Source organism: Thamnophis sirtalis, unplaced genomic scaffold (assembly GCF_051295495.1).
Source record: "Thamnophis sirtalis isolate CommonGarterSnake01/CBP01778 unplaced genomic scaffold, rThaSir2_p1.2 scaffold_20, whole genome shotgun sequence".
Taxonomy (NCBI): Eukaryota; Metazoa; Chordata; class Lepidosauria; order Squamata; family Natricidae; genus Thamnophis; species Thamnophis sirtalis.
In genome coordinates, this window is record NW_028261400.1 from 818,788 (window position 1) to 833,169 (window position 14,382).

Below are 14,382 nucleotides of genomic sequence, written 5' to 3' on the forward strand. Positions count from 1 at the left end.
GCCCTTTAATTGGCTGGGAATGTTTTAAAAAGCGCAGGAAATTAAACCTGTTTTATTTTTTCATTTTCATTTTTAATCTTTATTATTAAAAAAAACCAGAAAACCCGGATAGGTGGGGGGAGGGCGTCGAATTTGTTCCGTCCCCGGTTTTAGCGGGAAGAGAACGTGGGGAGGGGGATTCTCTGGAGTTGGGGGGGGCTCGTTTTGGTCTTGCACACCCTAAATTCAACAGTGGCCTCCGAGCGAATTCAGAGCGCAGGGGCTTAGGGAAAGGTGGCGTCGGGGAGATGGATGGGAGAATGACCTCGGACCCTCCTACCCTTCCCCCATTTTGGTAAGGGGCTGCCTATAAGGGTCAAAGCAAGGCTATTTGGTTGGTGGGGGGCGGAATGCAAAAGGGGGGGTTGTTACGTTTAAGGGATGCTCAGAAACTGGCTTTTTTCGGGAGACAATGGGGGTCGTGTGAACGGAGCCGGTTTTGCCTTTTCAAACAAGTCTCCTTGCCCCCCCCCCCCCCGTGAGTTCCTACACACCTAACCAGCTGGATTTAAAAAACACAAAATCCCTCCAACCTGCACAGGCATTGTGAAGGGGAGTGGACTTTTCTGCAGGTAATGAGAATTGGGGATTGACCAGACAAATATATGCGGATGAAGAAGGGAGAATATTAATGATGGAGATATCAATCAATCAGAAACAAATGCTCCTGATTGCAATATATGTGCCAAATAATAAACAAGAATTCTACAGAATGCTACAAAAATAATAATAAGATATGGACTATGAAAATGTATGCGTTAATGTATGAAAACGTATGGAAACATGAAAACATATGACAATGTATGACTTTAATGCAATTGTGGATGTTAAAAAAGACTACAGAAGCATTTATTTCTGGAGAAACAAATGATGATTGGAAAATATTTGGAATAGAAGAGTATATAAGAATATGTCAGTTAGTAGTACACGTACTTGTAAGATTCAAACACTATACGGAAATGTTTATGCCAGAAATGTCGCATATGTCCAATGTTTATCTAATAAAAAACTTTTTAAATTAAAAAATAAAGAATATGTCAGTTAGAGTTAACAAAAATGGATATAAAGTGATATGGAGGTGGTACCTAACACCACGTAAATTAAATCAAATAGATGGTAGATATAGAAATATTTGTTGGAGGTGCAAGGAAGAGGTTGGAACACAGAAACATACGTGGTGGGATTGTGATAGTGCACAAAAAATGTGGAACACGGTGTTTAGAGAAATTAGAGCACTGTTGAATATAAATCTAGAGATTTCACTGAGGGTGGTATTAGTGCTGCTGGTGGAAAAATGGGATATAAATGAAAGAAAAAAGGAATTGTTTGTAAATTTGATAATGACAGCTAGATTAGCGCTGGCTAAATATGGGGGGTTAAATTGGGATATTCAAAGAAATGAGTGGTATAATGAAATGTGGAGTATGGCAACAAATGATAAATTAACAACAGAAATGAAACTTTAAAAAGGGATGATTAAAGTGAATAATTATAATGAAATAGGGGGGGCGGTTTATAAAAGCAGTATTGGTGGAAGGCAAAGGAAATAAACCTACTCAAGAATATATCTTGTTTTGGAGAGGATAAGGGCATAATTGGAATATATTGTATAAGGGGAGGGAATGGTCTCCAGGGGATGGGAGTGCATTGTAATATGTGGCTTCCCCCCCCCCCCTTTTTTTCTTTTGCCTTTCTTTTTTTGTATTCATTTGTATATGTACTAGTGTTTCTATTATTTGCATTTAAAAAAATAAAAAACACAGAAATAGTGAAAGAATTAAAAAAAACGAAGAACACTCCCAAACACATTTTTGAGATGGTACAGAAAATAGACCTACGGGATGCATGGAGAGAACTAAGTTTAAAAACAAATCAGATGGTGCTGTGTGAATCTGGCCCGGGGTATGAATCCTGCTTACTGCCTCCTTCCAAGGACCAGTTCAAGGTTATGTTTCACTCCTTTCTCCCCATAGGAGCAAGAGATGAGCAGTTACACCAAGGGCCCAATGGCCCACCCCACCCTGCCCACGTATGGGGCCCCAGGAGAGCCTGAATCCATGCACGAATGCGTCCCTCCTCTCTGTCCCGCCAACTGAGGCAAGGAATGGTGGAGAAGGAGAAGGTGGGGAAGGCAAAACCACCAAGGCAAGTAGTGAGAGCTTTTCTTTCTCCCAACTCTGTTTTCGAGTCTGGTCCCAGAATCCAAGAGGGCCACGACCTAAACCTGTCAATCACTTTAGCTGAGTTTAAAAAAAAAAAAGAAAGAAATTTCGGAGTATTTTGTGACATGGGAACTTTTCTATCAATGGTTAGCTGACAGATAACAGAGGTGGGATGAGTGGATTTATGTGAAATAGAGACTCCGTGAGAAAGAAAAAACCATTAGTAAATATATTGGATGGTTATAGAATTGATACTATAAGGGATGATAGTATACTTTTCAATAGCGATCGATCTTATCGGGTATATGTGTCTAGCGGCCCAAGCTGTGCTTGATAGGGGAGGAAGCAACAGGAGCGAAGGCTCCATCGATTATCACTATCACGTCTGAGGTAAAAAAGGACCGAGCTAATTCCAGGCGGGGCGGATGGGCGAAACACGGGCGCAATGAGCAAATGGATCAGTGATGTATAAAGGCAAATATCTCCTCAATGGTAGTTTTTGCATTCCGGCAATGTTAGCAGAGGACAACGAAAGCTAAGTGGGTAATTTTAAGTTCTGGAGATTGCAATGTCTGTTTCTTTTTTTATAGCCACACCTGGAAGTCGTATTTTTAGTATAGTTCACAATGTCTAGATGTACATGATCATAATGATGCTTATATTTTAACACGTTGGACACCTAGAAAACCCACCGTTCAATATAGAAAGAGAATGTGTGGTATAAAACAATTAAAAATATATTAACAAAAATAAACCTGTCAACAAGGAAGACTCAGAATATTATAGAGTTTGGGAAAACTGGTATAAATGGATGAATAATAGGAACATGAAATGTACAGCTTAGAAACATCAATGTTTCGATATAGGAATAATTAGGAATGTATAAAAGTGCATTTGAGTAAGAAATGGTTATGTTAGTACAGTCAAAAAGGATCGTAATTTATACAAAACTATTTTTAAAGGTATTTGTATTGTAATGCTTTAAATTCTCAATCACTGTCAATCACTGAGAAAGAGTGAACAGGAGGGATCTTGGGATCTGAGACAAACAACTCCCAGAGTGGACTACTCCTCCCTCAGAGGGACCTCATCAGAGGCACCAGAAAGAAATGGAAAGGCGCCCAGCAAACCTTTGGAAGGAAGCCAGGAAGCAGATCCTCCCCCATCACAAAACAGCATCTCCCCCCCATCCCAGTCCTACAGAGCTCTGTGGACTGGGACTCCCAACACGCCATCGAGGCTCTGGACTGGTGCCCATCTTTCCCCACCCAACCCAACAGCCCGTCTCCCATGGAATCTTCTACAGACCCACTCCTACAACCCAACTCAGCAGCAGCAGACTTCCCAAGATCCACATTTGTGAGTATGGGATCAGATCTCCTCTACCCCACACACAGTTTGTGTCCTACTGATCCAGCCATGGATCTCCCTGGAGCACTGGGTTTGGGAGGGCCTTGGAAAAGGGCTCTTAGCCCCTTCAGGGTAGAGAATGGGGGGGAGGGATATGTTTTTGTCTTCCTCTGAGCTCAGGAGATGAGAACGTGGAGGTGATTTTGTCTCCCCCCCCCCCCCAGGTCTCGGCTTGTTCTTGGTTTGGAAAAGAGGGACAGAGCCCAGCTCCTTTGAGGCTGGTTTGACAAAGTGGGCCTGTTAGCCCTGAAGCTCCATCTTTAGAAATAGCTGTTCCTGGGATGCTTTCCTTGCGTTCTCCTACGGGTAGGAAGGGGCTTCTCCTCCACAGCCTGCCTACCTTTTGCTTTCCCCTAACTGAATGTTAGCAAACGCTTTTGGTTCATCTACACGTCATAACATGCCTTGACTGAGATGTGAGTCTGAAGTTGGCTTGTTGTTGCCTTGGCTTTGACACCTCGCCCTTCTCTGCAACTCTGGGCACCCACAAGGTGCTTCAGCTTTCGGTTAACAAGTCAGGAGGAGGAAACTAACTCAACCCACTTTCCCTCTCACTCCCCATAAACACCAATACCCCTTCCTGGCTTTCTGCTCCGGCTTTTATAGCCACACCTGGATAGGCTGGCTAGGGAGGGGCCTTAAAAGGACAAGGCAACAGCAAGCCAGGTGCTAGTTATTTGGCAGGCAGCCTATCAGGTCACCCATGTCCTTCCCGGCAGTTCCTCCCAATAATTCTTCATTCTTTTTAGAAATCAGGATGTGAGTTACTGTGAAGGTTAGAAGTTTTACTTTTTCAACTGAAGGGTTTGCGATAAATTGCTGGCTTTAAGGAATTTGTGAAAACAGGGCAAAAAGCCACCAAACTTTGCCTCCATCCTAATTTAGCTTGGAGATCATACTGGGAGATGGAAAAAGGGTAGCGGGACATAATATAAAAACTCCAAAGGCAATCTGAAAAAGCTGATTTTTTTAAAAAAAATCAATGCATCAGGTACAACACTCAAATTCTACTTCAAAACAGAGAGAGAGAGAGAGAGGGAGGGAGGGAGGGAGGGAGGGAGGGAGGGAGGGAGGGAGGGAGGGAGGGAGAGAGAGAGAGAGAGAGAGAGAGAGAGAGAGAGAGAGAGAGAGAGAGAGAGAGAGAGAGAGAGAGAGAGAGAGAGAGAGAGAGAGAGAGAGAGAGAGAGAGAGAGAGAGAGAGAGAGAGAGAGAGAGAGAGGCGGGCCACATAATTAAGGTTATCTCGCCCTATCCTCACATTTGGGGGGGGCAAGGCTCAGGTGCTTTCTGGAAGATTAAAAGAGTGGGGGTCTGCCGAAATCCAGGGTGGAGGGGTGCTCCATAGGGCAGGGGCTGTCAGGGAAAAGGTGGGGTTCCTGGGTCCCATCGGAGGGCAACATTTAAGGGGAGGGACCAGACGTTTGCTTCCCCACCCGACCCTAAATCTGATCTGGTAGGGTCCAGATACAGGTGGATGTCCTTAGGAAGAAACAGTCCTGCAAATCACCAGGCCCCGTGCCATCTACGGAAAAGCCAGGCTTTGTTATAAAACAGGAAGCTGTATAAATGTTTTCAATGAATGAATGAATGAATAGAACCAGCCACTAGAATAGCACTGAGAAAAAAAGGTGGAGCCATTGTAGGTCATGCTACACAGGTATAATATGCATATAACATCGGTGAATCTAAGGGCTCCAGGCATTGCGTTTCCTGCCACCTACTGCTTCAATGGTAATTTCTGGGTGGCCTTCAAGGGCAATCCCATGGAGAGTGTGTTGTAGTAACCAAGACACGAGTGGCCCTGACCCCTGAGCAAGTCTTCCTGGTCTGGGAAAGGATGAAGTTGGCCCACAGGAGGAACCCGTGCAAAGACCCTCCAGCCATGACTGCCACCTGCTCTTTGAGGGCTCTGTGAGTCTAGCAGGACCCCAACTAATGCAGCAGGAGACCCCCACTCCACCCACGTCCGAGAGACCACCCACTCCATCCAGAGTCAACGATGACATGTCATTGGGGGGGGGGGGGCAGAGCTGCCTTTGCAGGTTGAACTGAAGCTGCTTGGGTGCTCTGCCCCGGCCTGAACTCCGCCTGAAAAGAGAATCCGCTTCTCCAGGGACCTCGGTGGCTGAATTGGGGACCAGACAAAGGTTGCCCAGCACTGTTGGGTCCCAAGACAGCCTCTAGAGAAGGAGGAGGTGCCTCCTGCAAGACAGGTGGGAGCGCCCTCTCCTGCAAGGGCCTTCACTGCTGTTTGGACATTCACGGGGGGCCTTGACCAAGCAGGGAGCCATGGGTCCAGAGCACAGGTGACCAGTCTCACTGCCAGATTGTCCCCTCCCTCAAGCTTAACCCCCTCCCAGACAATGGGACTCAGTCAGACCCATGTCAGTCCCGACCAAGGGATCTGGCCAGCTGAGTGGCTTAGTCTGAGAAGAGAGCCCCTCCCCAGCCCCCAGACCCACCGCCAGCCAGGGCCCCAAGAGAACCAGAGAGTAGCCCGGGGCCTCAGGCTGGAACGGAGGGCTGCATCCCGGAGCCAGAGGAAATTGGGTGCCCAGGAAGGGTTGAGAGCAGGTTCCCTGGCACTGTATGGATGGCACGAAGGTTCACCAGGCACAGGAGACCCTGGAGCCCTTGGCTGGATCATGCAAAGTATTTTCCCCCTCCTGGGATCCGCTTCTTTCCACCTGGTCCCCGATCCCCCCCTTGGGATCCCTGGCTTTCCAGTGGATTCCCCCGTCCCTCCTCGGCTCCCTCGTCTCCCAATGGCCTCACGGGATCCCCTCGGGCTGAGCTCCGTCCCTTCCCGGGATCCCTTCGGCTGCTTGGCTCCTGGCCCGGCGGTTCTCCTCCTGGGGGTGGCAGGGCCTTTTCCCAGGGGTCGCCCGAGACCACCGGGGGGAGCCTGGAAGTCTTCGGAGCCTGCGTGCTGCGTCTCCCTGGCAGGAGAAGCCGGGGAAGGGAGGACGCGGGCCTTCCCTTCGGAGCCTCCCCTTCAGCTCCCCGGGCGAAGCTCCGCCGCCCCCGCCAGGAGCCTCCCGCGCCCAAAGGAGCCGCCCGAAGGGAAGGGGCGGCGGGGGCTCCGCGGGCGGCGGGAGGGGCTCCCCAATTGCATCAGGACGCATGCGCACTCGAATCGGAAAAGTCCTTCAGCGGCTTCATGGAACCCGAAAGTGAGGGACCCTTCTTCAGCCAAGCCCCGCCTCTTCCTCTTCTAGTCACGCCCCCTGCAGCTCTTGCCCCGAGTGCGGAAGTTGAGAAGAAAGGACTTTTCCCGCCAGTTCGCATCGTTTGCATCGCGGTCATTTGCATCGGAACAGCTTCTGCCCCATCCCATTGGCCGGCTGCCGCTGGGCCACACCCCCTACTCGACTCTTCAGCGGCCGCCTTCCCTCCCCTCGTTTGGCTCCTCCCTTGCGCCGCTGGCTCCGCCCCGCCGCTCCCTCCCCTTCGCCCGGCTTAGCGAAACTAAAGAGGGCGGGGGGCGATGGGGGTGAATGGGGGATTCCCAAAGCGGCTGCAATGGACGGGAACGGACGGAGGTTCCCGTGGCCAGCCTCGGCTTTCCTGGGCCGGAACCCTTTCTGCCTCCCCGGAGCTGCTCTCTTCCCCGCCCATTCAGCCTGCAGCCCCGTGGGCATCTCCGGGTGGCCCCCTTTCCTCCTGGGGCGGGGGGGGGGAGAAGGGGGGGTTGCAGCTGGGTCCAGGTGCTGCTGGCCGCCTGGCACAAGACCCCCTTCCTCTCCCCGCTGGAAGGAGGAGCGGGCGAGGTCGCGATGGCTATTGCCAGCCTGAAAGAAGCCGTGAATGTCGCCATCCTTCCGGGTCTTATAATCAATACCATTGAAATTTCCCGGCCACCTGAACCCCGGAGGCTCCTGGCGGTTTTGCAAATGTTAAAGCACGTTTTTATTGTTGTGGGTCGCCTACATTTGGGAGGGTCAAATCCTTAAGGGAAGAAGATGTAAGTCATTTTAGAATACTGGTGTCTCCCCCGCCCCCATTTTGTAGTTCAGGAACCTCTGTGTAGTTTCTCTCCTTGCCTTATTTTCCTTTTGTGGAATACTCTTGGTGGTACCTGAGCGTAATCATAATTTAGTCTTGGGTTATTATGAAAGGAAAACGGAATGTGGTTACCATAGGTGTAAACTCCGGATTATCCAATCAGAGGAACTAGAAGAACCTTTTGCTAATCATTTAGCTGGTTAACAGGAAGCATAGAAAAAGGGGACTTTAACCATCCTGACAACTGGGAAACACCTAATCACTGCACCTGGTGGGAGGTCGAAGAGGTGAGATAGGAGAATATGAAGTTTTCTTGGCCTTAAGAGAGTCCCTTGTAGCGGTTTCTGCTGGAAGACAAGGGGACCATTCTGGGGATCCAACTGGCAAGAGTGTCAGATGTCTGGAGATGGTCTTACATGGTTCGGACATTTGGAAAACCCATATAGAGCGAATCAAATAATGACAGAACAATTGTTCCAATTAAGCACCAAGTGGGATGTCAATTTAAAAGCAATTTATTAGAGTATTGTAGCAAACAGATTTCCCTCAACCAAAGAGGAAACAGAACCGGGTTTAATTTTATACTCAACACAGTAGAAAAAGTAGAAAAGAAAAATTGATGGTATGGAAGAAATAAGATTTTTTTAAAAAAATATAGAAAACATATATTTATAAATATAAATCAGTCTGTTTTTAAAGCATGGAAGAAATCATCCTGCTCAGCTACAGTTATATCAGAGACGTGGACAGTAACATCCCATATAATTAAGCACCAGCATTGAAATGAGCATTGCATTACAGAAGAGAACATTCACATGAGAAATGGCATCATGAGTCACTTAAGTCTCCTGTGAAAAGGTACAATTGCAGCCAGTTGAAACATCTAGCATGTACAATTGAAAAAGTCCTTTCTTAATCAGCCTGGGAAACTCCCTTATTTGGCAACTATTCACTTTTCTTAATCTCCTCTTTACTCAACCCTCTTATTGGAATTACAATTATCATGGACATCATTATTCTGTTGCTTGGTAAGGACACTGGGAGTTTGTGCACTTGGGACAAATCCCTAGCGTATCAATTGACAATTGGCCAAATTGAATACATAATTCAAGAGATACACTCTGTGACTTCTCCCACACCCTTGTGAATTATTTGGTCTTGATGGAGGCCTCTACGCTCAGTATAGCTCTTTCCACACTCCAGGCATTTGTAGAGTTTCTCTATAGTGTGAATTATTGGATGCTGAAGAAGTTTCCCTTTAGACTGAACCTCTTTCCACACAACAGGCATTTATGAGGTTTTTCTCCTGAATGGACTTAAATGGTCTTCAAGTTCTCTAATTCTTTTGAAGGATTTTTCACACTCCAGACATTTATGAGGTTTTTCTCTTGTGTGGATCCTTGAGTCACAAAGGATTCTTGCATGTTGCGTAAGTATTGCTCTCCGATTGAAGCTCTTTCCACACTTAAAGCATTAATGTGGATTTTCAAATGAGTGGATTTTTAGATGGTTTTCAAGATGGTCCTTTCACTTGAAGGATTTCGCACATTCCGAGCACTGATATTCCCTTCCTTCTTCCTGGATCCTTTGGGGATTTCAGGGTCTCCCAAAAGACCCTCCACCCTCCAGGCATTTCATCCCTTTCTCTCCACAATGGATCCTTTGATGTCTATAAAGGTTGCTCCTCTGACTGAAGCTCTTTCCACACTCCAGACATTTATGAGGTTTTTCTCCTGAATGGATCCTTTGATGTCTATAAAGGGTTCTCCTCTCAGTGAAGCTCTTTCCACACTCCAGGCATTTATGAGGTTTTTCTCCTGTGTGGATCCTTTGATGTGCATAAAGGCTGCTACTCTCATTGAAGCTCTTTCCGCACTCCAGACATTTATGAGGTTTTTCTCCTGTGTGGATCCTTTGATGTTTATAAAGGCTACTCCTCTCAGTGAAGCTCTTTCCACACTCCAGACATTTATGAGGTTTTTCTCCTGAATGGATCCTTTGATGTCTATAAAGGGTTCTCCTCTCAGTGAAGCTCTTTCCACACTCCAGGCATTTATGAGGTTTTTCTCCTGTGTGGATCCTTTGATGTGCATAAAGGCTGCTACTTTCATTGAAGCTCTTTCCGCACTCCAGACATTTATGAGGTTTTTCTCCTGTGTGGATCCTTTGATGTTTATAAAGGCTACTCCTCTCAGTGAAGCTCTTTCCACACTCCAGACATTTATGAGGTTTTTCTCCTGAATGGATCCTTTGATGTCTATAAAGGGTTCTCCTCTCAGTGAAGCTCTTTCCACACTCCAGGCATTTATGAGGTTTTTCTCCTGTGTGGATCCTTTGATGTGCATAAAGGCTGCTACTCTCATTGAAGCTCTTTCCACACTCCAGACATTTATGAAGTTTTTCTCCTGTGTGGATCCTTTGATGTGCATAAAGGTTGCCCCTCTGACTGAAGCTCTTTTCACACTCCTGGCATTGATGAGGTTTTTCTCCTGAATGGATTTTTTGATGTGCATAAAGGTTGCTCCTTTGACTGAAGCTCTTTCCACACTCCACACATTTATGAGGTTTTTCTCCTGAATGGATCCTTTGATGTGCATAAAGGTTGCCCCTCTGACTGAAGCTCTTTTCACACTCCTGGCATTGATGAGGTTTTTCTCCTGAATGGATTTTTTGATGTGCATAAAGGTTGCTCCTTTGACTGAAGCTCTTTCCACACTTCAGACATTTATGAGGTTTTTCTCCTGTGTGGATCCTTTGATGTTGATAAAGGTTGCTCCTCTCAGTGAAGCTCTTTCCACACTCCAGACATTTATGAGGTTTTTCTCCTGTGTGGATCCTTTGATGTTTATAAAGGCTACTCCTCTCAGTGAAGCTCTTTCCACACTCCAGGCATTTATGAGGTTTTTCTCCTGTGTGGATCCTTTGATGTCTATAAAGGCTACTCCTCTCAGTGAAGCTCTTTCTACACTCCAGACATTTATGAGGTTTTTCTCCTGTGTGGATCCTTTGATGTGCATAAAGGTTGCTCCTCTGACTGAAGCTCTTTCCACACTCCAGACATTTATGAGGTTTTTCTCCTGTGTGGATCCTTTGATGTGCATAAAGGTTGCTCCTCTGACTGAAGCTCTTTCCACACTCCAGACACTTATGAGGTTTTTCTGCTGAATGGACTCTTAGGTTGTCTTCAAGTTCTCTAATTCTTTTGAAGGATTTTTCACACTTCTCCTCCTCTCCGGCGGCGCTTCCTTCCTTCCCTCGCCCGCCGGGCTCCTCCGTCCTCCTGCAGGGGAGAAAGAGAGGCGGGTCACGGCTGCGGCTGCGTTCCCGTCACCGCAGGAGAGGCCCAGGCCGAGGCCTCCCCTCACGAGGACCCGAAGGAGACCCTCCCAGGCTGCCACTCTGTCCCAGCAGCCTCTACTTACATCCGGTTTCTCCACCTCCGAAGCGAACCGCTCCTTCCGTCAGCTCTCTGATTCCGAAAGTGAAGGCGCACCATTTTCCAGCCCCTCCTTCCTGCGATGCCCCTCCTCCTCCTCTCCAGGCACCGCCTCCTTAACGTTCCCCGAAGGAGAGAAAGGGACCCGCTAGAACAGTTCGGTTCTCAGCCTTCCTGATGCCGTTCGACACGGTTCCTCTAGCGGCGGTGACCCCCAAGCGCCAAATTGGGCTCCAGCCTTCCCTTCGCCGCCACGTTCCTTTCTTTTATTTCATTTTCCGCACCTGGTTTTCCGCCTCAGCAACGGTCCCTCTTGGCCTCCGTAGCTCCGCCCACCAACCTCCGTCGCTGGGAGGGAGCTGCTTTCCCAGCGTCCTCTGCGCTTGCGTGTCTGTCCCCACTCCGGCCCCTCCTTTCGCCCCGCCCCCTGCCCACAGCCAGCCACCCGGACAGGCGGAGGGAGGGCGGGGCTTCGGTGGGAGGAGCCGCGGTGGCCCCTCCCCTCCCACCGCCCCTTCCCTTCGGGCGGCTCCTTCGGGCGCGGGAGGCTCCTGGCGGGGGCGGCGGAGCTTCGCCCGGGGAGCTGAAGGGGAGGCTCCGAAGGGAAGGCCCGCGTCCTCCCTTCCCCGGCTTCTCCTGCCAGGGAGTCGCAGCACGCAGGCTCCGAAGACTTCCAGGCTCCCCCCGGTGGTCTCGGGCGACCCCTGGGAAAAGGCCCTTCCCCCCCCCCCAGGAGGAGAACCGCCGGGCCAGGAGCCAAGCAGCCGAAGGGATCCCGGGAAGGGATGGAGCTCAGCCCGAGGGGATCCCGGGAGGCCATTGGGAGACGAGGGAGCCGAGGAGGGACGGGGGAATCCACTGGAAAGCCAGGGATCCCAAGGGGGGGAAGAAGCGGATCCCAGGAGGGGATCCCCCCCACCCTTTCCTGCAGGGGGGGAAAGGACCCCTCCTCCTCCTCCTCCCTTTGGGGCTGAGCAGGGGGGAGACCAGCCGCGGGGGGAGCTCTGGGCCCCCTGGAGAAGGAGCTGGAGAGGCTCATGCAGTTGCTCTGCTTCGGTGGGTCCTCTGGACTGGATCCCCTAGACCGGATCCCCTGCGGCTGAGGAGGCCGTGGCCCTCTCGACACAGGGACCCCCAACCCTGCAGCGGAGGAGGCCCCGAGGCCCCCCAGCTCCGAACAAAACCTGGCTACGACCAAACGGGCCGGAGAAGGCGGGGTGGGAACAGGGGGCGCAAATAACCTCTGTACATGCTCAGAGGCTGCAGTGGCCTGTTTTCCAGAAAAGACGGTTGAGGATCCTAGGAATTGTCATCCCACGTCAAGCGTGTCCCGTGAATGGCAGTTGCCATCTGGCCTCTAATTGAAATGGGCCCAATTGACTGTGGAAGGGACAGGAGACCACAAAGAGATCTCCACTCTGCCTAGAAGAAGCAATAGTGAACCGCTTCTACATTGGGGCTTCATAAATCATAAATACACGTTCTAAGGTGGGAAACGTGGCCCCACATGGCTCTGTCTAAAACTGCCCCCTTGGCTGGGGACCCATCAGCAAAACCCTTTAAAATATCCCAATAACGTTCTGGTTGGTCAGGTGACTGACTCTCTTTATGACCGTCCCTAGTTATGACTTTGATGGCAAGCTCTGTTGCGGTATTTATGTATATGTACTTGAATAATAATTCTTATTTAACATGCAATGCACAAATAAAGTGCAAATGTATAATGTTGGCCATAATTTCTTGGAAAGCGTAAAGGAGAAATCTGAAAAAGGGGCAAAGCTAAAAGAGGATAGAAAAAAATATTTTGTTTGTGACTTTGTTGACTATGGAAAACTCCAGAGCAAAACTAAGAAATTCAATCATTAAATGATACCTAAAGGAGAGTTTTCTGAAATAAAGGCCTCGGAATCATTAGATCTGCAAATCAGAGTCTCCCCCCCCCCTCATTTGCACCCAGAAACAACCTGGAGACGAACACAGTGTGCCTAGAATTGGGCTTACACGACTAAAGTGGCTCTTGTTCACCAATCCACACAGACACACACAGAGACACACAGACGAAGCGCAGCCCCAAGGAAATTTCAGCTTCAACCTGACAGGCTACTGAAACTATTTGGCAGAGATTGTCAGTGGGGTCTCTTGAAAAAACCACCACAGAATTTTGCATTAAAATAAGCACAGGTTGACAAAAAATAGTAAAGAAGGGAAGCAATAGCAATAGCACTAGACTTATATACCGCTTCATAGGGCTTTCAGCCCTCTCTAAGCAGTTTACAGAGAGTCAGCATATTGCCCCCAACAATCTGGGTCCTCATTTTACCCACCTCGGGAGGATGGAAGGCTGAGTCAACCCTGAGCCGGTGAGATTTGAACCGCTGAACTGCTGATCTAGCAGTAGCCTGCAGTGCTGCATTTAACTACTGCGCCACCTTGGCTCTTAAAAAGAAAGAAGGAAAGAATTCAAAAAAGCACAATATTGGTTAGTGCTGCCATAACAGTGAACAGTTAGTTACGTAAATGGTCGTAAGTTGAGGACTCTGAAAGGTTCTGCTTCGTCCTCAGGGTTTCACTCCTGGAGCAGAAGCTCAATCAGAAGAAATTCTTAAACCAGTGAGTTGGAATCATAGAATTGTAGGGCTGGAAGGGACCTTGGAGGTCTTCTAGTCCATCCCCCTGCTCAAGTTCCTAGAATCATAGAATTGTAGGGCTAGTCCACTCCCCACCCCCGCATCCTGCCCAGGTTCATAGAATTGTAGAGATGGAAGGTTCCTCAGAGCTCCTCTAGTCCACCCCATTGACCAAGGCAGGAGTCTTCACCCCCAAAGTTGCTTCTCCAGCTGTGAAAACCTCCAACCTTCTGCTCCTTCCTTGCTTACCAACCTGCCCCATGTGACGTGTGGGTGGGTGTTGTGCCCCACCCGTGGGCCTCCTTCCTGACCCATTCCACCAACATCATGAATCAACTTTGTCTGGGATGATGGGAGCTGACATCCAAATATTGGCAGGCAGCTCCAGGCCAAATGCCCCATTTATTCACTTCTACAACTCTACACAAGGCTTCCTTTGATCCAGGGAAAGCTACTTCGGGCACCTGAGTTCTCCTTCCTCTGCCCCCAAGGCTAAAAATAGCCAGAGTTACCCTGTGGAAAGATGGGTGGGTAATACATCTGATGAATAAAAATAAAATAATTCCTGGAGGTTTGTGGTGACAGGACGATTGTCTTCCTTTTTGGAGGAAGCGTCTGACGCTCCGAAGAGATCCGGCCAACACAGGAGATAGGCACAAACAGGGAACGGAAAAGAGAAGTGAAGCATCAGGAAGTTCCTTAA

General features: G+C 48.8%; 1 protein-coding gene across 1 annotated transcript in view; it reads right to left on the reverse strand.

Moving 5' to 3' along the window:
- LOC148042234 (uncharacterized) overlaps positions 1–14,382 on the reverse strand; it is an 845,903-nt gene that overhangs the window by 764,285 nt on the left and 67,236 nt on the right. The window contains exon 2 of the mRNA XM_087703082.1: positions 9,284–10,776. Within this exon, the coding sequence (XP_087559208.1) occupies positions 9,284–10,776 (1,493 nt within the window). The remainder of the gene's footprint in view (positions 1–9,283; positions 10,777–14,382) is intronic.